The 23,476-nt window shown below is 33.1% G+C and overlaps 1 protein-coding gene across 1 annotated transcript; it reads left to right on the top strand.

Annotated features, from left to right (window-relative positions):
- The first annotated feature begins 2,488 nt into the window (after nt 1-2,488).
- Nucleotides 2,489-23,199, top strand: LOC123656430. Its single transcript, XM_045592116.1, has 6 exons — nt 2,489-3,193; nt 11,993-12,189; nt 17,318-17,457; nt 19,088-19,150; nt 19,620-19,750; nt 23,167-23,199. Exons 1-6 carry the CDS (start codon nt 2,504-2,506, stop codon nt 23,197-23,199), a joined length of 1,254 nt encoding a protein of 417 aa, XP_045448072.1. The 5' UTR covers nt 2,489-2,503.
- Nucleotides 23,200-23,476: the final 277 nt, after the last annotated feature.

Here is a 23,476-nt window from a genome sequence, read left to right as displayed (position 1 = left end):
TTTCATTTTTTAATTCGGTATACTTGAATAGTTTTTCAGCTATTGTTGATTGTAAGTTGTGTGTTGGGTACTGCTATGTCAATAAGCAAACCAGTCTTCTTTATTTTGTCGATTAGTGTTACATCAGGTCTATTAAAGTGGATTTGCTGTGTGGTTATGGCATTAATGAATATAGTCATCTACTCTCTTTCCGTGGGTATCGTAAGAGGCGACCTTGGAACTTATAAAGCCGACCAATGGCGGGAAATGGATTGTGCGGTCTGTAAGGATGCCTCGGTCAAAGTACAGTCGTGTAGTGGTGTTTTCCAACGCGGGTTCAAGGATGTATTTGTAATACGGTAATAACTTATTTATTAATTTATGTTCATAAGCAATTTTTTGGTGAATGATACTGGCAATTTCATCGTGTCTGTGTTTATAGTCCTTTATATTGATTTGCACGCGCCTGTTATATGTTTGATAGTTTCCGGGTTACTATTATATTTTCTACAGGAGTCAGTGGTGGTTAAATTTTTATTTATATATTTTCTATAGTTTTTTGTTTCAATGACCTGATCCTGTATAGCCATCATGAATCCTTCCGTCTCCGGAAAGAGCCCTCCTACCTCGTACCTCGATAAAGCCACTCATTCGATGTCTTCCGTTTAGAGATTTCTGGACTCATTCTGTGATTTTAGTTCTGTCTTATTATTATTATGTGACAGGATATTATTATTATTATTTGGTAGCCATCTGTTGTGCATTGTGTGGTCTAGCGTTGTCCTGTAGCAGTGGCCTAGAGCGATTGACTAGCCTCGGTTGTTTATCAGCAAACTTTTTCATCATAGTTTGCAATTGCTGACAATAGACATCTGCCGTAATCCTCTGGTCAGATTTAAGAAAGCTGTAGTGAACGACACCGGCACTAGTCTACCAAACACTCACAAGTGACTTTTTTTGAGTCAGTTTTCGCTTGAGGCAGGTTTTGCTGGCTCGCCAGGGTTCAGCCATTGCGATGAGCGATCCCGATTATTGTACATAATCCACTTTTCATCACTCAATTCATGAGGCTCACCTTTCTACCCACCTTTCACGTTATTTTACTTTCCCAATTTGCTTCAAGTGGATTAAAACAGTTTTATCACTAACACCGCAGCCTGCAGCTAAATCGGACGTGGTTTGTGATGGATGCGCTTCCACAATAATCTTCAATTCTTCATTATCAACTTTGGTCTCCGGCCGTCCACGGGACTTAATCTTCAGGTCGAAATTATCGGGACGAAAACGTTGGAACCAAAAACACACTCTGTTTTCTTTTGCGACACTGCAACCATACACATCATTAACCCTTCGCGCCGTTTCTGCAGCACTGGTGCCACGGTGGAACTCGTACTCGTAAATAACACGATATTTCAAGTTTTCCATTTTGTAAACTGAGTGACGCAAAGATGAAAAACAAAAGAGGAAAAAACAAATGAATTACGGTTTTCGAAACGCAAATGCATGAGTAAATAGCTGTATAAATTTGAATTTGGAATTTTTAACTAAAGAGGAAATATTGGAGATCAAAGTGGCCAGTACCTACGACAAAACGCCAATTTCATATGTAAGGATCTAAGAACACTAAGAAAACTTATAACCGTGATATTTATTCTTTGCAATGTTAATTTTAATTTTTGAATATAATATTAAAGTATTTAGACATGTTTCCCTGATGCTGAAGTAAATCCAAGTGTCTGCTATTTAGTGTGCAGGAATTATTTTTTTTTATTCATTTAAGAAGTTTATGTTAATCAGTTATAATAATAATTGTAAATGAAAAAAAACTTAAATCAAATTATTCTTTATTCTGTATGATATTTTATGAATATTTCTCAAAAACTTAACGTAACTTGTTCGTAACGGCTTTTTTAAAAATTATCCAAATTTTAATATTTTATATAATTATTGACTAATAGTTTTCAGTTAAAAGGTTTTGACAAAAGCGTGCATAGAAAGTAATTTTTTATATATTTTATTATGTGTAATGAAAAATATAGACCTATAAAATTACACCAGGTAATTTTAAATTATCAAAGTCGATACCGAGCTAAGTAACTGCTATGGATTTAGAATTTCTTTTAAACACTATATCGTAACATTGAACTTATTCGTCTCAAGTAGTGCACCAGAGTTATATATGCAGGCATTTCAAAACAGTTCGGATGGAAGAAGAATTTATAGAAAGTAGACTATATTAGACAGTATAATGTAAAAATCGGATATGAAAGCATAAATACTGGTGGTTTTAGTAAGAGTTTATAATATTAATTTACACCTAAAAGCCTAAATGTCAGATCAGGAAAAATAAAGTGATGAACTGAAGAAAGAGAGAATTATTTGAGTTTAGTCACATTAATCTATAATCCAATAAAAGTGAATGTTAGATGGTGTACATTTTATCGGTGAATACCGACAAGTGCAAAAAACCTAGTATTGGATTAGCCTATATGCTTTTGCACAGTTAGTGGTCACTTGAATCGTGATGCAAACGCACGGAAACTTAGCTGCTAGTTCTTTATGGCAACCGACCGAACTCGCTAGGAGAATGTTGGGAGAGAGACCATCCCCTGTTCCACCAACAAGAGAGTTATGGCCTCCTCCAGAACCAATTTTGAGCATAAGTACATTACAACTGGCTTATCAGCAGAATGAAGATTTATCTTCGACTCTTCCTTCTCAACCATATGTTTCTACGACTGTGCCTATTGATTATGATGTGGGACCACGCTTTTGCACGGTGGGTACGAACACGGACACACCGCCAACTGTTATTAGTCGAATTAGAAATTTTCTTCGAAGAGAGAACAATTTAATTTCATCGTCATTATCGATGCCCCTTTCTGTATTGAAAACGGAAACACCACTGGAACAAAACAGTGAAAATTCTAACTATCGTACTGTTGGCGGCATTAAGAAGGTTATATCAGGGGCTAAATATCGAATTGCTCCGAATTCTGAGAACCTCGATAGCCCCAAAATTGTATATGACACTTCCAAACCTGGAGATAGAATGTTTGCAACATTTGGTGCTAACAATACGCGAAAATGGTTTAGACTTCCATCGAGAACGGAGTGTTCCCGTCAATTTCGTACGCTTAAACAATTATGCTGCCAACGATCTCGCAATTCATCACAACGACAGTCCCCACGTCCACCTTTACAAATAACTCAGGTGTGAAATTACAGAAGATCCCTTCAAGAGACTTGATATTATTTTATTTATGTTATAAATTTATAGTTTGTTTTTTTGCACCAAAGGCTATTTCTGTATTATAGTTACGAGCTAAGTTCACGGTTTTGGTAGAGTGATCGAACTTTAAGTAGCATTTTGGCTAATAAACGTGTCTCTGTAATCCGCGTTTTGTTGGCGCTTGGAAGGGTGGCAGATGTGAGGTGCAGGGCGTCGGAACTTCGGGAGGGCAGTCTCGCGTTAGGCGTCGCACCGCCCGGTTCCGCTGCTCAATATATGTCGAGAATTACCTATTGGGACGTATCCCTGTTCCCTATTTAGTTTCCAAATACAATTTAAATATTATTGTGCCGCTTCTAATTTTGATTATATTAAAATACGTGGTTAAAATATTGTCCGAAATTTTTATTTGTTAAAGTTGATTTTTTTGTACGATCACGAAGTCGGCGCGTCTCAATGCGCAAAACTCGCAGGTTTGACCAAAAAAAATTGGGTGAAATGTTATTATTATATTTCATTTTTACCCTGAATTTGCCAAAACAGTTTTTAGTATTTTATAAACGCTTTAAAATAATACTTACCTAATAGTGAATATATAGATACGTAATTAATACACTGTTTGTTAGGAAGGACGTCATAGTTTGGCCTAATTTCTTGTACTAATTCTCATGACATACATTTTAAAATTATGGTATCTAGAGTAAATGTATATAAATACTAATTTTATGTCGATGTGTAAGTTGTTATATAAAATAAAAATGAAATATATTTCTCAGTTATTAATGATCTTTATTGTACATAACTACGTCCTCTTTTCATTAATATCATCAGTAGAGAATCAAATCTAAACCAATGAAATGAAAATTTTAATCCTGAGACGTTTGTTTTTCTTGATGTTTATTTTTGTGCGAAAGTAGTTCGTGACGCATCATTCACACGGCTTGTATTGTTTTTGACTCACGTCGAAGTGTTTATCAATAGATTCAAACATTTATTTTAGTTGTGCTACAATATGCTAAACAAGGAATATTTAAAGAAAGTATAGTTAGGTAAGGTAGTTACGTTTAAGTTTATTGTTTGTTAATGTTAGGGTTATTTACCCTTTCTATTATTGGATTTAACGTCAGCGCGTCACAAGTCGTCTACTCGTATAATACGATAATAAAATTAATAAAACACTAAGAATTCGTATTCTTGTTTATTTTAACAGCATGAACACGGTACACACTCATTCGATAAATTCACAGTTTCATTTAAGCTTATTATAACTTATAAAATGATTGAAACACGGATTTATGAAACTAACTTTTTTGTTATAGCATTGGTTTTGATTGTGTCACAGTCTCAAAAGTGGTTAATCTTTTAATTATTTCTTTTTAATTAGTTTTTATAATTATAGTCATGCTGAAGTAGTATTAGAGTCTATCACAACTTAGTTTTTAATTATAATCGAGATAAAGCAACGATTGTTTACAATTATTTCGAATTTCATTTTTCAAAATTAAAGCAATAGTCCAGTTACTAATGATAAGAATAGAGGCGATATTTTTTAGGAGTTTTCTATATCAAATTTAATATTGTCTATTTATATTTGGTTCGTGCAACTTGTAAGACTGTAACACTTTATGCTGAGAGGGCCGACAAACGATTTTTAATTCAATTAACTAACTATTATATTAACTAACTAATAGAATTAACGCGAACGAAAATATACCGACTTCAATTACATCGTCAAGTAATACAACGCAAGTAGACGATAAAATAGTCAAGTATAATACTCGTTATACAAAGATTACTCTAAAGGAAGTTATCTGAACTCGATTAAAATTAAATGATTATTACAAACACCAACTTTCGATTAAAAAAAAATCATCGAAATCGGTCCTTGTTAGAAAGTTAAGAGGTAGCACATATAAAAAATTGATAACCTCCTCCTTTTTCGAAGTCGGTTAAAACAGGTAATCATGTATTGTTTACATTACATCTACATTTTAAGGAAAAGTGTCAAGCAAATGGCCAGCTTGCAATTTTTCATTGCATTTTTGGTTGAATTAAAACAAGAATCATTAAAATCGGTATATCCAGTGAAAAGTTATGCGCTATATAATACAACGTAGGTCGACAAGGAAATAGTCAAGTAAATATGCATTATTAGATATAACTCTAAAAGTACTTGTTAGATCTCAATTGAATTTAAATGAGATCAAAACTCATCGAATCATCAAACTCAAAAAATCATCGAATTCGGTCCATCCAGTCAAAAGTTCTGAGGTGACTAACATTTAAAAAATACAATTGAATTGAGAACCTCTTAACGTTGCCTCTTAATTCACTGCTAGCAATCGATATAATTATGAATCACAATGGTAACGATAAATGCGTAGAATTTTGTTTTTAGAATGCAATCAGACATTATTATCTCTACATAAATTTCATTTCTAATGAAATTGAGCTGCATTCATTCAATACTTTTTTCATAATTACCGAACAACAGTGCACCAAGTATTCTTTACGTTTTTAATCCTCACGCTGACGTAATTTTAGGAGTCCGATGTATTACAACTTAATGAGATTGGATTACCTTATTAATTAATTTATTGAAACTTGAATATAGGATATTTTACTATATACAACATTGCGCTATAATTTAATATACATAAATTACGCATCACGTTTGTCTCAAAGATAGGATTAGAAATGAGATAAAACGAAAGCAACCGACATAGCCCACAGAATTAGCAGGTTTAAGTGGCAGTGGGCTGGCCATCTGTGTCGCAGGATCGATGACCGTTGGAGCAGACGTGGTCCTTGAGTGGAGACCGCGTCTTGGTAAATGCAGTGTAGGACGTCCTCCGGCCCGCGGGTTCGACGATCCGAAAGAGAATATTGCCGTTGTAGGCTGGATGAGGATTGCGGAAAACCGGGATGTCTGGCGTGAACTTTGGGAGGCCTTTGTCCAGCGGTGGACTGCAATAGACTGAACTGACTGACTGACTGATGCGACACGTTGTTTGTCCGCGATGGAATCCTAAATTACTTAACCGATTTTAATCAAATTCGCACATCTTGTGCAGTTTGATCCAACTTGAAATATCTTTCAAGTCTAGCTTTCTCTATCTTTCAAGGCTATATTTTAGTTGCATATATGTAATTATTATATATAAGAGAAAAAAAATAAGTCGATATGAAGGTCGCCAGGTCAGCTAGTAACTGTTAAAAATTATTTTGTATTTTTACAAAAAAATGTGTTGGAAGTAATGACGCACCACGAGTTAATAATTTTAAAACTCAGTTTTGTAAATTTACTATACTATTTATCCTAACTTAATATTAGAAAATTACAACATATTTGTTGAAATTTAATAAACTTTTAGTAAAAGTAAGTTTCGTAAAATTCCTAATACGTATTGTAATTTTACTAATCAAATATATATATACCCAAGATGTTTAGCAATTTTAGTATTGTATTTATACTATACATACGTTCAATCTATATTTAAGAATATTACACAGCAGTAAATTTAATAAGTACAAAGATAATTTTCAATGACTCAATTGTAATTTCTATTACAACTTTGTTTTGTGATTTTACAATAGTTTGTAGTAAATCAAATTACAAACAATGTTTGTGAATCTCAAAGTATTTTACTTCTCAAAGTATTCAGTTCCGTAAAATTACAATAACAGTAAGATTTTTACATGAAGATCGTAAAATTAGAACACATCCTACTAAGTTTCCTGACATCTTTTGAAAAATTTCTAGAATTGTTTCATAATTTCGCAGCGGTAAACATCGATTTTAAATCTTATTCATGCTTTGTTTTGTAAAATGATTGTAATTTTACAAATATTTTTAAGTGGGGGTACAGGCCTCCACCCAAAAGATTGTAAATATAATACAGTAATTACATTAACTTTATAAAATCAATTCAAAAACCGAACAACCTTGTGCTACGAAATCATTTTGATTTTTAACTGACTTCCAAAAAAAAGGAGGAGGTTCTCAAACCAACATTTTTTTGTCTCATTATTTTTTACTGGGTGTACCGATTTTAATATTTTTTTTTTATATCAAAGCTCGTACTTAGAATTTGAAGTTCCCTTTAAATTTAAGCACAATCTGACCGGTGGTTTTTGAGTTACACGTTGAGAATGTTCTCATTTTATGCCTGGCGATGTAAATTGGAGTCGTTTTTTTTTTTAATTTTTAACAAACGCCATTATAGCATAAACGTTTATATGTCATATTGCTTTGTATTCTATAGGTAACTAACTAACTAAAAAAAGCTTAATTTGATATAATATCGTCTCGATCACTGTGAGTTCGATAAGCGTGTGCAGTTGTGTATATTTCGGGACGTGACAAGCGATGTGTTAAGTGTAATCACTTGGTCGTGGTTACCGCGGTTTTTCTACGCGTGTGCGCATGCAGGGGCGCGCGGGAGCCGGCCCGGGCGGGCTTCGCTCGCACCCGCGCGCCCTGCCGCCCGTGTTGCCGCCGCCGCCGCAATTCGCCTCTGAACAAGACGAGATGCCAGCCAACCAAATTGCACAGGTTACAAAAGTAAAACTCGTATATTGTTCACACTAAGATATATGAATTAAGAACTATGTCAAGTAAATTCACAGTTCCATTCCATCCGTATCTAATGGCAAAACACGCGATGGACATTATTTGCGCTAAAATATAGAACATATATAAATTTTCGTATTCCGATTCGTTACCGCTTTGGCGGTCATGGTCAAACTCTTTATCGTTTATAATTCAGGTATACATATTCTTGAAGAAGTAGCTATAGTCAGGAGGAGGAGCCCAATGACTTACCAGATGTTTACATTATATTTTGATTTATGTATATTTAAACAACAATTTCACCATATGTATGTATCTACATTATTGGCAATTTGAGAAAGTCAGTTCTGTATCTTCTTATGCGAGTCACTTAAGGTAAAGTTAACCATCGAAATTTTATAATTGATGATGTAATTCATGAGCATTTTACCTTGAATAAGAATGATATTTTGTAACAACAATCAAATATAATATGAAAATACCATTTTTATTTAAGGGACTACTACTAATTCATCTCAAATGGGACCTTAAGGGGGTGATAGTCGTGCGAGTAAGTTCGCGAACTTGTGGCTCGACGACCTTTTTCGCTAGTGTGTCACCCTAAGTAGGTACGCGTACTTTAAAACCGCCGAGTAAATTCGTTTGCGATCCGACAAGTTTGAAATTTTGCTCGTAACCCGCCTCCGCTCGTGCGTGTGGCAGCACTACGAGCCGCGAACCGCCATTTTTAACCGACTTCCAAAAAAGAGAGGAGGTTCTCAATTCGATTGTACTTTTTTATGTATGTTGTCTCAGAAGTTTTGACTGGGTGGACCGATTTCTATGGTTTTTATTTTAATCGAAAGGTGGTGTGTGTCGTGTGGCCAATTTGATTGTGATCTAACAAGTCATTTTTGAGCTATTTCTAATAATTGCTTATTTACTTGACTGTTTTTTCGTCCACCTACGATGTGTTACTTGTCGATGTAATTAAGTCGTTTTTTTTTTGTTTGTGAGAAAACAAAATTATATTTCGCCAGTCCGTGGACACACAACGCTTGTTGTAGGTACTTGTACTTTTTGTTACTTTTAATTGAGAAATTACTCAAAATGAATTATTTCAGAACTTCGTTTTTTTTTTTTTGGTTTTGAAATTAACACAAAGCTTCTTCTGTCGACGACATCGCAATACAGAATGAGTAATTCACCATTCATGTATGCATTTCACCACGATCGCCTGTTGTTGACCCGCTGATTCAGAACGTTTATTATAAAACTACGTATTTGAAATTGTTGTTTAAATTATTAACAACACCCCAACCACCCTAAAATACACTTTCACTGATTTTCGGAATAAAATTCTTATTTTATTATTTGTTTTGGTTATATGAAAAATAGGGCTAGAGAAACATAGGTAGCAAAAACTCGGTAATTCGATAATAAAAATTCAGTAAAATACCAATTAAGAAACTTCATGAAGTAGGCATGTTTTTTAAAGTATGGGTCACCTAGGTCCTACGTTTTTTTTTATACCACAAGTGCTCAAACTTTATCATAAAAAAATCGAATATACTATTTTTCATTTTTAAGTATTTAAAAAAAAAAAACAGTTGTGGCTAGAAATATTTTGTAGTACGCGTTAGCAAGGCCGATTATCCACGGTTATTCCCAGAGAAAATCAATTCGTTATTATTGAATTTGCAGCCGTAGTGCCCAAAAGTTTGAACAAAGGTATCGAATTTCGTACTTATTTTTTTTTTAAATAAACCCTAGACCGTTGCAAATAGATTTATTTTTTTATTTTTTCTGGGTTGGCCCTGTGCCCCTCCACAAGCACCTGCGGAGTTATCCATTATTTACCGGATATACTAGCTGACTCATCAAACGTTGTCTTGCCGCTAAACGCTATTTAAAAATAGGGGTTAGTGGTAGAAGGGTGAAAATTTAGGGTTTAATGTATTTTTCAACGCCAAATCATAATAAAATAAAAAATAAATAACTTATCAAAAAATAGGGGTGGACTACCCTTAACATTTAGGGGAATGAAAAATAGATGTTGGTAGATTCTCATACCTACCCAATATGCACATAAAATTCCATGAGAATCGGTCAAGCCGCTTCGAAGGAGTTTAACTACAAACACCGCGACACGAGAATTTTTATATTAGATATATATCGGCCGATTAATAATAAAAAAATGGTCATTAAATGGACAATAAACGGCAAGTTTTCCTAAAAAGTTTACAGGAAATAAAAGATGCGAAATTTTATTTTCTACAACAATGGTCTCAATAACTTTTTCCTTAAAGTGCATACTTTCAGCGATATCGGCTAAAAACCTTTTTAAGGTGACGCCTGAATCTGTTAGCATTTTGTGTACTCAGTAAGTGATCTTAACCCTTATTTAAAAAAAAAAAATAACTGAATCGATGGATGGAATTTAGTGCGCAATAAATACCTAGTATATTTGATTTGGAAACGTCGTATTATAATTACAGATCTAAACGATAAACGTACGAAGCAATAGAGATTTAATTTATTTTGCCTCTAGCTTAATTTACAGAGGAAGCTATAAAATAGCTCCTAAACAAAGAAATTGAAGGTATTAACTCCGCGTTACCTAGAATTTGATAATTTAATTCAAATAATAATTTTTATTTATAATAAAAATAACCTTTTTTACCTGAAAGTGGTGAGGACAATAAAGTTTTGTGAATTTAATTGTCGGTCTAATTCGAAATTGCCTTATAAAAATACAAATAGTGACTGAGTCATTGGGTAGTGTTGGTTAACTCTGTGAGTAATTTTCCGCATAGTAATTATATGAGAAAATGTGCGGAAAATGGAATATAACAATAAAAATGATTATATATTTTATTCACCAAAGTTTATATTTTGACATATCGAATTAATAAAGTAAACTTGAAATTACGTCCAACTGAGCTGTTGTAAAGACATGGTCAATAAAAAGGACTTAAAGCAAACACGTGTTACGTACATACTCCGTTTAATAAAGCCGTGAAATGCTTTGTGACGCATTACGTGACCCTAAAACACGCCCGATATAAAGCCCCAAATCAAAGCCGTCTTGCTGTTTAATAAATTAAATCCCTCTTGATACATCCTGTGCATGAAATAATGTCAATTTGTTTGATTGATGGATCGGTAATGTTATGAAATTGTAAGCCACTGATTTTATATTATCAACTGAAAATAATTGCTAATGTTTTAAAGTTTTATTAATTTAATTACGTCAATGTACGTAATCAATTTGATACAATAAATATTTGTTTATTCTAAGACCAAAGCTTTATAGTTTTGAATCATAGGTACGACGAAACAACAATTGTACGGAGGGGTGTGTGTTATGATGGAAAGTTGTAGGGTATAGCGAATGTTTATATCAGAATCGACTTGAGACGTTCGACATTCCCTAACAGCTGATAGCAGTCAAGTCCGAGCGCGCAGCCCTCGCCTCCGATCGATGCACATCATACGCCCCCGCCTCTCCTCGAGACTCCCATGCGACTTACCTCTCACTTTCACATTTTTCTTACCCTCGCTTTTGTGTAGCCTCATCGTACAATCTGTTATAATTTCTAGTTCCACTTTTACTTATTGCGAGACGCGTGCTTGATGGATGACGAAGGAGACAACCCCGACGGAGTGGAAAACGTTTTGCTTTTGTTTATTCTAGGAATTTTTTTTTGATGACATGTTTTGTATCGTCTATAGAATAAATTTTATATGATTTTTTAACCATCCTCATTATTTCTTATTCATATAAATTGAGGATTATTTAAATAAATTAGTAATTAAAAAAATAAAACATGCTGCTGGTTCTGCTTAGAATAACATTTTTTTACAAAATATTAACTTTGGTTATGTGACAATCGTGTTGTATTTTTTACTTAAGATGTTATGACTTTAAAGTTGGCATTAGATATATGTGTACTTTTTGGGTTCTAATCTTAGATGAAAGTTCATGGTAAATTAATCAAGGATAATTTAACAAAAATTTTGTTTTAATTCTTGTATTAATTGAAAAAAAAAGTCATCATTAACTGTTAAATATTTTATAAATAATATTTAACATTTATTTATATCAAGTGAAAATATATCTAGCTAAGCAAGCAATAGCCCTTCAAATGAGTTCGTTTTTGTTTTTATTTATTACTAGCGGCCTAGGCTTCGCACGGGTATTTAACAAAAGTTGACGGATATTTCAGGTGATTGCACTGATATGTGGCCTTCTCGTGGTCATACTAATGGTGCTAGGCCTGGCGTCGGCCGACTGGCTGATGGCGGCGGGCTGGAGACAGGGTTTATTCATGCACTGCATAGACCCGGAAGCTCCCACACCGCTACCTTTCGACATTACAGCACAACCCGGCTGCTACGCTGCCAGGCCCGCGCCATATATTAAGTGAGTCTACTCATACTAATATCATATAAACTATAAGAATACAGTAATGTTTGACGTGTAAAAACTTTACCTTAAAAATCTAGAATAACTAATATGTTTTTTATATCGAAATTGTCACGAAAACAGGAAATTCTTAGGTTTTTATTGGTTAGTAAGGATTAGAAAAGGCTATAATGAAACCATTACAATGAAATACACTTTTTTTAAAATAAAACTACGAAATGCTTACGAGTATCTGATATTAAGGCACGCAAAAAATTACCTATGTAATTCGATTTTAAAACTTTCACCAAATTCCGTTAAATGACTCCGCATTTAATTAGATACCGGCATATAACTGATGCGCTCCAATTTCACATTTGATAAATTTAATGTTCGTTTACATGCTGACTTTTGATATACTAACACTTAGAAGCAAGTACGTAGGCTCTTTAGTTGCGGCGTGTTTACGTGACCTTACATGAGTTTCGAAAATTTGTGAATAATGTCGAAAAATAATGAATCACTTCTGTTTTTCGTAGTTTAAAAGTTCGTGGGGGCACAAGTCTTATTTGCCATATTTTGTTGTTAGTTATATTAACACATTGTGTATACTTATATATGCTATTACGAAGCTATATCACTAAGAAACTATACTCTTGAAATAGTTTTTACGCGTCCTTGTGTGCCTTAAGGGCTGTTTCACCAATTGTGGATAACGTAACTTTTTTGATGGATGACGGTATCCGACAGTAACAAGTTTTGGTTCATTATTCTTTATTACTATCGAATTCTACAATATTTATGAGATAATTCGTTTTTTTTTATACAATGGTTGGCAAACAAGTTTACGGCTCACCTGATCGTAAGCGATTACCGTAGATTATAGACGTCTGCAACACTAGAAGCATCGCAAGCGCATTTCCGACCCAAACCCCTATTCCCCCCAGGAGCTCTGGTCACCCTACTCACCAACAGGAACACAACACTACTTGAAAGCAGTATTATTCAGCATTTCTATTCGCATATATTAATATTAAAGTTGTAGTTTAGAAATATGAAAATATGAATTTGTTTAGAAATATGTCTTCATGGTCTATACTTCCTCTCGCTGTTAAAGAATATTTGTATCGTCATCCGTAAAATAGCGTCATCCACAACTGATGAAACAGGCCCTTACAGTGGTACATGTCATAGTATTGTAAATATTAATGTTTCGAAGTATACTTCAAACCAACGAATTGTAATCTTGTAAACTTTGTCTAACAATAAGTGACCGTGTTTATTGTTTATTAATTGAATAACTTGATTGACTTTATTGACTCTCACAATTTTATGATTTACGATAAATAACTTGATGATTCCTAAACATAAAGTAGGAACTTATTTTTGACGTGACAACGTCTAATAAATCAACGAAGGCCGGCGGCATGCACGAATAAGGATGACTCATTGTAGCGTTACGCTTATTCTAGCGTTGCGTTTGGAAGAGCTTTTAAGGTCTGTTTTTTTGGAATTGTCCTAATTGGTAAACAAATATGGCGTACTTATGACCACAGACAATTAGAGTATAGTGTAGCTTAGTGAAGTGACACAAAGAGCAAATGAATGAACAATATCAATAAGCCATGGACAAAGTAAAATTAATTTTACATCGAAATATTTAATGATACCATATTGCTAAAAATATTTCAAAACCTAATAATATATTGAATATTTTTGCTAAGAATTAGTAGAGGTACAGAATTACGAAAAAAAATATTAATCGAGCATCGAGCATAAAAGGCAACAAAGGTCCATTTTGGCCCAAGGTGAACAGAATTCATACAAAAAAACAAATATACCAATAATTTTCATAAATTAAATCATGTTTATTCGTGAATTGCAGTTTTATCAATATAAACTGATGAAAAGTTTATTTAATAAGTATTTTAATTCATTAATTTATTTATTTAGTTTATTTTCGGTTGGTGATTTGATTACAACACGTTGCCAGTCTTAAACAAACAATTATTATTAACGAACAATCGATTTAAAAATATTTTTAAATCAATTATTTGTTAAAATCGATTAAAAGTATTGTTAAATCGAATTAATAAGAAAAAAGTCTAAAAAAAGTCTATAAAAGTGTATTTAGTAAAAAAACATTTAACTTTGGTGAAAAATAAACTATTTTAGAAACATTGTTATTGACTAAATAAAAAGCAAGCAATTAATTATATTAAATTCGATTATCGATTAAATCGATTTATTTGTTTATTGAAAATATTATTTATTATGGCAACCCTAAACTACAGACTTTTGCTTCATACATTCATTTGACTTCGATGTTGCTTTCATGGTGATATAGCAACCTACTGTAAGGTTTTCCGTCAACCGAGAATTCATCACTACTGCGACGTAAAATACACAGTAGGCATATTCATAAGTAGGAAAATATATTTTGTATTTATTTTATATGTAAACAATAAAGGTCAGGCAGAGAAGCCATAAAAAAATATTATTGCAACTGCATGGTTGGTCGACGGACAGTAGGTTGTTGTGGCCATGTCATGAAATTATTTGGTTTTTGGGCTGAAAAAGGTTTCAAGATTTTATAAATCTACCTGCCTAGTTTTTAGATAACATTCTGTTAACGTACGAATCCGATTAGTAAAACAAAAATAACAAAACAATGATTTTTTATTTCAGAAACCTTCTTGTAATTATCCACAAAAAAACAAAAAATGAAACACCTGGATACAAAACTATATCATTTTTCTAATTCATATTTGTTAGTACTACTAACTTAATATATAATTATTATTCTCAGTGACTGTCCACTCGGGGCCGAAACCCCCATACAAAGTGGACAGTCCCCTATATATTTCGTTTATGTGATATGGTCGGTAAAAAAAAAGCCAAAAATAAATTTTACAACAAAATAAAGGGGCCGCCTGTGTCTAAAAAAAGTCGACCCTATTAATATCACATTGTTTGTATTTACTATGAATAAAAAACCTTGCGCCGGCGGCACACTCTCTCTAACATCTAAAAAAAGGACTAATAACATTGTACTCCACGAAGCTCTCATTGGGTAATCTTAAGTCTCATCCTAAAGTCTTAAAATTTTTTCCTGTGAACTACAGTAAACGTTTATGCCGTTGCTATGTGGTATACTTTAATATTATATGGGATAGCATTAAAAATGTTCAGGATGAAATTGATGTTCAGAAATATTCATAATATAAAATAAAACCTTTACAATGAACACTTTACCATAAATGATTGACATTTGCAATATTTTGTAAGCATTTTTTTTGTGCGCTCAACATAAAAAAAGAAGAAAAAAAAAACAATTAATAACAAAATACAAATAAATAACAAATCGCTTTACTGTAATATTATTCAACAAGTTATAATTCGTGAAATTTTAAAATATAGTTAAAGAACATGGCCTATTTTGCTGTTCATTCACTTATACTCATTCGCTTCTAAAAATATTATGACCACATCCCTATTTGCCTTATAAAAAAAGATATTGAAATGTCATATTCGAAAATATTAGTTATCTGTACTCTCGGAATTCGTATTTTGTAGTTTTTATGTGTTTAAAATGATAAATTGATATTTGTTTTTAGTGAAATAAATAGTAAATGGAGTTTTACAAATGTCCGTAAGCTAATATGTTGTGAAAGTGAGTGATAAATGCGGAAAAAACGTGAATTACGATTGACAGCGGTTTGTTTACCAATTAGGACTCTTCCAAAAAAACAAGATATATCTCTTCCAATCGATTGGCCTATACGTCCGAGGAGATGTTTTGTTATGACGTTGTCACGTTAAACTATCGTCCGTAAACCAACTTTACAGACAGCGATTTTTTTTGTAAAATCTTATTTTTTATCATTAAAATTGTATAACATAATACTACAAATTCTTCAATGTATACTAAACAATAGATACAAGTAAACATTTCAACATCTTCTATTTTAGAAAATAGATTTCTTATTGGCATTAAACCAAATTTTATGTTCTACAATTTAAAGTCGATCAAACATAACGTTATTTACTCATAATAAACCTCGAATAATTGTATACAAGTTCATGCAAGTAATGAAATGTATCAAAAGTATACTAATATTATGCTCAAATATATGGATTTGTTAATCTTTTTAAATATTACTTTATAACGTTCGTGTTTGAATTGCATTTCAGTATATATCTTGCACTTACAATCTATCAGTCTTATCACCTTTGATGATAGATAGTGTAGAATAAAGCAATGCGACGACAAACATTTGAGTTACATTTATCCCTGTGCATCCCACTGCTGAGCAAAAGCCTCTTATCAAGGAGAAGGATTGAATTATCCCCCAGTCTCCTTTATTGCGGGTTAAAGGATGTAAATGTCTAAGAATCTATATTCTATTAATGTCTATCTTTCGTAATACAACATTGTATGTACCAATAGGCATTTTGATACGACTAGGTTGGTAAACATGCAAACGGCCCACCGGTTGGTAAGCGGTGACCGTAACTATAGACGCCTGCAACACCAGAAGCATCGCAAGCGTGTTGCAGGCCTAACTACTGAGCCTCCCCAGGAGTTCTGGTTACCTCACTCTCCACAGGAATATAACATTATTTCAGAGCAGTATTGTTTAGCTGTGATCTTCTGTAAGGTTGAGGTATTTCTCCAGATTGGCTGCTCAAGATCTTGAGCAGTATGTATTCTGCTGTCAGTCAGTCAGTGCAGCCAATCGCAGTCCTCTGCTGGACATAGGCATTCCAAGTTCGTGCCAGACATCACGGTTTTCCGAAATCTTCATCCAGGCTCCACTGGAAACCTTGCGTAGATCGTCGGTCCAGCGGGCCGATGAACGACTCACACTGCATTTGCCAACTCGCGGTCTCCATTTCAGGACACGTCTGCTCCAGCGGCCATCGGTCCTGCGATACAGATGACCAGGCCGCTGCCACTTCAACATGCTAATTCTGTGGGCTATGTCGGTAACTTTCGTTCTCTCGTGGGTAGTCTCATTTCTAATCCTATCTTTAAGAGATACCCCAAGCATAGCCCGTTCCATTGTAATGTTTGTTTATACTCGTGCTCTACCCATTGGGTAACCTCGACTACCATGGGTAGTTAACAAGTCGGTGTGCGCAGGGCGGCGGCGGGGCTGTGCGTGGCCACGCTGGCGGCGGACGTGTGCGGCGCGCTGCTGACGGGACTCGGCCTGCGCTCCGCCGACCACCGCACCAAGTTCCGCTACTACCGGTTCGCGGTGCTCGCCATGTCGCTTGCGCGTAAGTCAATTTTATTTATTAATTTATTTTTATTTATAATTTTATTTATTTATTTATTATCAAAACTAAAAATGACTACATTCAAATCGGCTTTAAATTATCTTTTCGCTCTAAAATTTATATATTGTTATGTTTGGTGATATTTTGTAGAGACTTTAGAAAGTTAAGGCAGGAGTTAGGCAATTTAGGTAAATTGGCTTGAAACTGTGTTAGTTGACTAGTTTCTAGTAGCAATAAAACGAGAAAATGCATATTTAATTACAATGATCTTGCGCAGTAAATATTACATTGTTAATTATATAAACCTGTTAAGAATGTATGTATGGTTTGTGTGAATGTTACGTTATATTAACACTTATTATCAAAATATTTCAGTATAGAATATTATTTTTTACGTCATTGTTTTGTCTTTTTACTGTAAATCTATGCATCTATATAAATAAATAAAATTAGAGTGTCTTTTTGTAATATTAAATTAACCGCTTTTTACTAAATGCATATGGATTTATACACGGTACATATACTAAAATGACAATAACGAACTGAACAATAACTTTTTTGTTAAATTCCACGCGGACGAAGTCGCGGGCACAGCTAGTAAGAAATAAAATAGGTAAAGTTAATACAATTTGTGCATTCGAAAACATATGACTCCTTATAATATAGTGATCAATCACTTGCCTTATCACGAGTTGATTGAAAATAAATTCGAACAGCTCAATCGATTTTTACAAAAAAGATCGTGTATATTTAATACCTATAATATGAGAATAGGTCATAAACTATTAAAGTAATTATATATGTTTAAAATGCAACAAAACATAATAATATAACTTTAATTTTATATATTGAATTAAAAAGCCTTTTTTAACCTAAAAAAATAGTATAATGTAAAGCGACGACATAAATATACAACAGAACGCCACCGTGACGCGGTTTGCACGCTAGGCTGAGCAGAGCGAGTAATATAATACTGGACAATAGAAAAACACTCCTTTTGTACGATTTTGGACTGTTATTTATATGAAGAGTAAATATAAGTAGGTAACAAAACTATAGGACTGTATATTTTTTACATTTATAGCACAAAACAATTTAACAAATATATAAATCTAACATTATTAGACGTTCTTAAGGACTTCTGGATTTCATTTGAAGATGATTCTCTACCTGCCTATGTATCTTTAATACAAAAACATTCAGTAATAATATTATCGAACCGCTTTTAGAATATAAAATGTTTTCTCGATTTAGTATTTTTATAGATGTAAATTAAATAGTTGGATATAGTTATGCGAAAGACAGTTCTAAAAAAGAACATTAATTACTAATGAAAAATAATAATTGTAGAATTATAGGGAGGATAATAGCTTGTCCTTAATACAGACAGCTCAGCTACCTAGCTGGAGAATAAGATATCATACCTAAAAATACCTTTCAAACTGCACCTAGAAACTAATTGTTCCTTTTTTGTTACTTGAAGCTTTTAATATAAATAAATACTTATAGTTCAAGTTCCCTTCAAAGCTCCCTTAAAAGTTACATAAGTATGAAGTATTATGGTGGAGGCTGGAATGAAATCATTAGTGTACATTTATCAGTAGCTTAATTTGTTTCTTTTATTTTACAGTGATGTGCATTCTAATAGCGCTCGTCATATATCCAGTTTGCTTCGCCGCTGAATTAAATCTGGGTAAGTGATTAAGTCATGATAAGCTATATAAATTCGGCTAAGTATTAGTTGCTCTATAAACAATGCGTTCCTTTTTATTTATCTTTATTTACAATATCGAAGGAGAGATTATTTCTTATCTAGTACATAAAATATGTTTCTATTTTTATTAAAATAAAAATATTCTCTTTTTTTTCAATGTGTTTATTTGTAATATTAGTAAATATTCTAATTGATAATAGCTTAACAAATATATTTACATTTATTTAACCAATACATTTAACCAGTGGCTTATATCGATGGCTCCTAAGTATACTGAGTCAACTAACAACTTTTGATAATTTAATTTTTTAAGATATTAATAATATTTACTTCATTACCTATCTACCTATGTAACAAAATAATAAAGTTATTAAAAGTAGAGTTGACTCAGTATACTTAGGAGCCATCGATATGTTAAAATCTGGCAGTTAAGATGTGTTGTTTGCAGGTAACAGGTCGGTGTGGGAGTTCGGCTGGGCGTACGGCGTGGGCTGGGGCGCCGCCATCTTCCTGTTCGGCGCCGTCGTGCTGCTGCTCTGCGACAAGGAGAGCGAGGAGCTCTACTACAAGGAGCGGAAAGTGAGTACCTACTCGGTGCAGCTAATACAGCCCTTCTTGACAATGACAAGGGCAATTTTTGAAACGTATACATTTTTATAGCAATAGCGACAATTTTAAACAATCAATTCTTCGATCTATTCAAAATAAAATTATAAAAAATTGATTAGGCAAACACTAGTGGAGTTGAAATAATAAAGAAAATTAAAACAGTACATATTATACACTGAATAATGCTTTCTGGTGTATTTGTGACGTCCTGCTATAGCGGTAGCCTACTTTTATCATATTATGTTTCATTATAATATTTAGACGAGCGCAGAATTAAGAGCCAGTTCACAAAAATCGGTAACAATCTGCGAAATTGTAATATTTTGACGTCGTTAATCTCAGTATTGGATGCAATAATGTAAGTTATATTTTTGAAATATAATAGAGCAACCTTTGTTGTACTAAAATAATGAATCAGAATTTTGATTTATATTGTATGTACAAAATTATTAACCTTTTCATCAGCCGCCTCCCTGGGTAAACAAACGGTCAAAATGTATACTTTGAAGTTCTATTTTTTAATAACCTCTATTTTAAAACTGTATGAATATGGTTAAATATGGTAATATGTGGAATATGTTTTTGGTGATACATAATACAGATTTTTTTTCCGTTTGTATCTCCGTTAATCCGTAATAAAATTTTAAAGCTACAAATATTTTCCAAATAAGTACAATTTTAAAAGCGATATTTTTCTCAGAAAACAAAGGAATTTTTAGGAACTATCTCTACCAAAGTAAACTTACATCATTTAGGAACACAAAAAAAAAAAAATAATCGCGACCAAATTTACCTAAACTTGCAGAGCGAAAAATTGTGAAATGGCTCTTAATTAAGTTTGTATTGTATCAGTTTTTTATCATCATGCTGGACAAAAATATCGTCATCATATACGTTGATTAATGACATTGGAACTAAAACTGTAACGAGAAGATCAAAGGTATTTTATATTATATGGTTTCAAATAATTACAAATGGTTTCCTCAATTATCAGAATATGAACTCGTCTGCAATATTTGTGAACGTCTTATGCTAAAAGTTACTCGAATACTTAACTATATGACGGTTTTTTAGTTAGTGATTTAAATAATATTACTATTTTGAGGAAATAAATTGTTATTTGTCTATTTTTTTTCTCAATGTTCCTAATGTCGAAGGTTTTTAATGATTGTTTCAAGAGTCATAAAGCTAAATATGAGATTAAAATTACTTACGACCGGTTCTTGTATTTAATTTTATGTGAAGGAAATGGTTAGTTACGTAAACAAATGGCTTTTTTGACATAGGACAAAGATTTTAATGATGAACTTTGATGAATGAAATTATTAATTTGTTAAAATATTGCTAGCTAAAAACGTTATATCAAATATGGATCGTCATTACCTCATCTCTTTGTTTGTGTTTGTTTAATGGTGGTAAGCCCCTAAGATGCTAACACTGTGCATTGTAAGTACAATGCAAATGTACTCCTATGTTGATGGTATGATCCGTTTTCGATTTGTTTATATGTACTATCTTAAGAGCCATTTCACAATTTTACGCTCTGCAAGTTTAGGTAAATTTGGTCGCATCGCGCGAGTCGTACGAGCCGCGCGATCTTTGTGCTAGTACGTATAGTGTGACAACCAAAAGACCATCGTGATCATTTTCTGATGTATAATAAAAATTATAACTATGGTATAAAATGTTTTTTACATAATTAATTTGTTAAAAATTTCAAGTATGTTATATAACAACAGTCAATAAATTTAAAATAAAATTAAAAAAATCAATTTTATGAAACAATTTTTTTAAATTGATTTAGTTTTTTCAGTTTACGAATGAATCTAATATTTACGATATGAATAAAAAAGCATTTAATGACATCGACACCGACAAACATATTAATTAACAAATAACAAGACAAACAGATTGAAATGCCTATTTGTATTGATAGTGTGAGAAAAGAAAATTAAATTATACATTTGTTTACAGAAATTTTCATTATATTATTTTACAGTCATTTTCGTAATATGTTTATTTTATTTATATTTTATTATGAAAGTATCAAATGCGTTTTATCCGCTATAACAACAGGCGCTTGGCGCGTGTGAGCGAAAGAGACGGCTGCGCAGAATTTGGCGTGGACCTTACCTCTAAGAGCGCTAGCGCTCGACTGATTTACCGGGCTTGATGCGTGGCAATATATACTATCTTTTTATTATTTAATATAAAATGTATTAAAAATAATTACATCTTTTAATTATTTTTTTTTGTATTCCTTAATGATGTAAGTTTACTTTGATGAAGATAGTTCGTTAAAATTTCTTAGTTTTCTAAGAGAAATATCGCTTTTAAAATTGTACTTATTTGGAAAATATTCGTAACTTTAAATTTTTTTTATCGTTTAATAGAGATACAAATGGAATAAAAATCTATGATAGTGGACAACAAAATTATATTCCACATATTATGATATTTTTTTAAAATGGTTTCAACGTAGAGGTTATTGAAAAGTAGGACTTCAAAGTATACATTGCGACCGTTTACCCAGGGAGGAGGCTGATGAAAAGGTTAATAATTTTATACACATAATATAAATCAAAATTCTGATCTGACTATGGACTACAACAAAGGTTGCTCTATTATATTTCAAGAATATAAATTACATTATTGCATCCAACACTGAGATTAACGACGTCAAAATATTACAATTTCGCGGATTGTTACCGATTTTTGTGAAATGGCTCTTAACATTTGTTCTAAGCAGCTGGGTATTGTGTCGTCTCAAAGCTCATTTAATTTGCCACGAAACGGAATGGAAGGGATTTTATGTATACGCAAACTTAGACTATAGCTACGGAACGTTATTATATTCTGCGATTTTTTTTTGCTCGTTTTCATTTAATTTGTAGGTGTATACAATTGATATAAAGTTAATAATAAAAGTATTTAGTTAAAAAAATCCCTTCAGTTCCGTTTAGTTGGTCGTTCATCAATCACGTGAGGTTTTTAGCAATTTTCAACCCCCTACCCCCCTTGGCCTCTTGGTGGATTTGGGTTGGATATGTGGTGTGGATTTAGACCAATATCACGTGTATTTATTTGTGCAAAGAATATTGAAATATTGAGAATATTATTTTTAAATACTATATATAATCAATTAAATTTTACAAAATTAGTCATCGTGATCTCTAGACAGACATCAAGGTTGCAGGGTGTTTGTTGGTTGGTTTTATAGTTAAGAATCGCGCGTTCAACGAAAAATAAATACGCGTGATATCTCATTACCCCTGTGATATATTTAGTGTTTTTTTTCTGAACCCCACCTTTCGAAGCTCATTTGATTAGTGGACGACCCCGTAGCGGCGGCGTATGTGTAGACTAACGCTTCGGTGGTGTCGCAGGTGGTGAGCGCGGAGGGCGGCGGGCGCCCCTAGGGCCGCGGGCGCCTGCCCGACCTCGTGCCGTGAGCGCGCTAGCGACACACGCACACTCACTCCGCGCACACTCGCACACTCCGAACACACTCCGAACACTCACGAACACTTACGGGCTCTGGCTGACTCGCTCGTTTCCTTATCTGTCGTTCGCTTAGACCGCGTATATGGTCAACTTTTTTTTTAATTATTATAAGTTTCTGACGTGACGTTCTTCAGTGAAGTTTCGATTCGAAATTTAAAAATGTTTTAAAGGTTGTCGGTTACGGAAACGTAT

This window comes from Melitaea cinxia, chromosome 9 (assembly GCF_905220565.1).
Source record: "Melitaea cinxia chromosome 9, ilMelCinx1.1, whole genome shotgun sequence".
Taxonomy (NCBI): domain Eukaryota; kingdom Metazoa; phylum Arthropoda; class Insecta; order Lepidoptera; family Nymphalidae; genus Melitaea; species Melitaea cinxia.
Note: the sequence above shows the minus strand (reverse complement) of the source record. Positions and strands in the feature narration are given on the sequence as shown.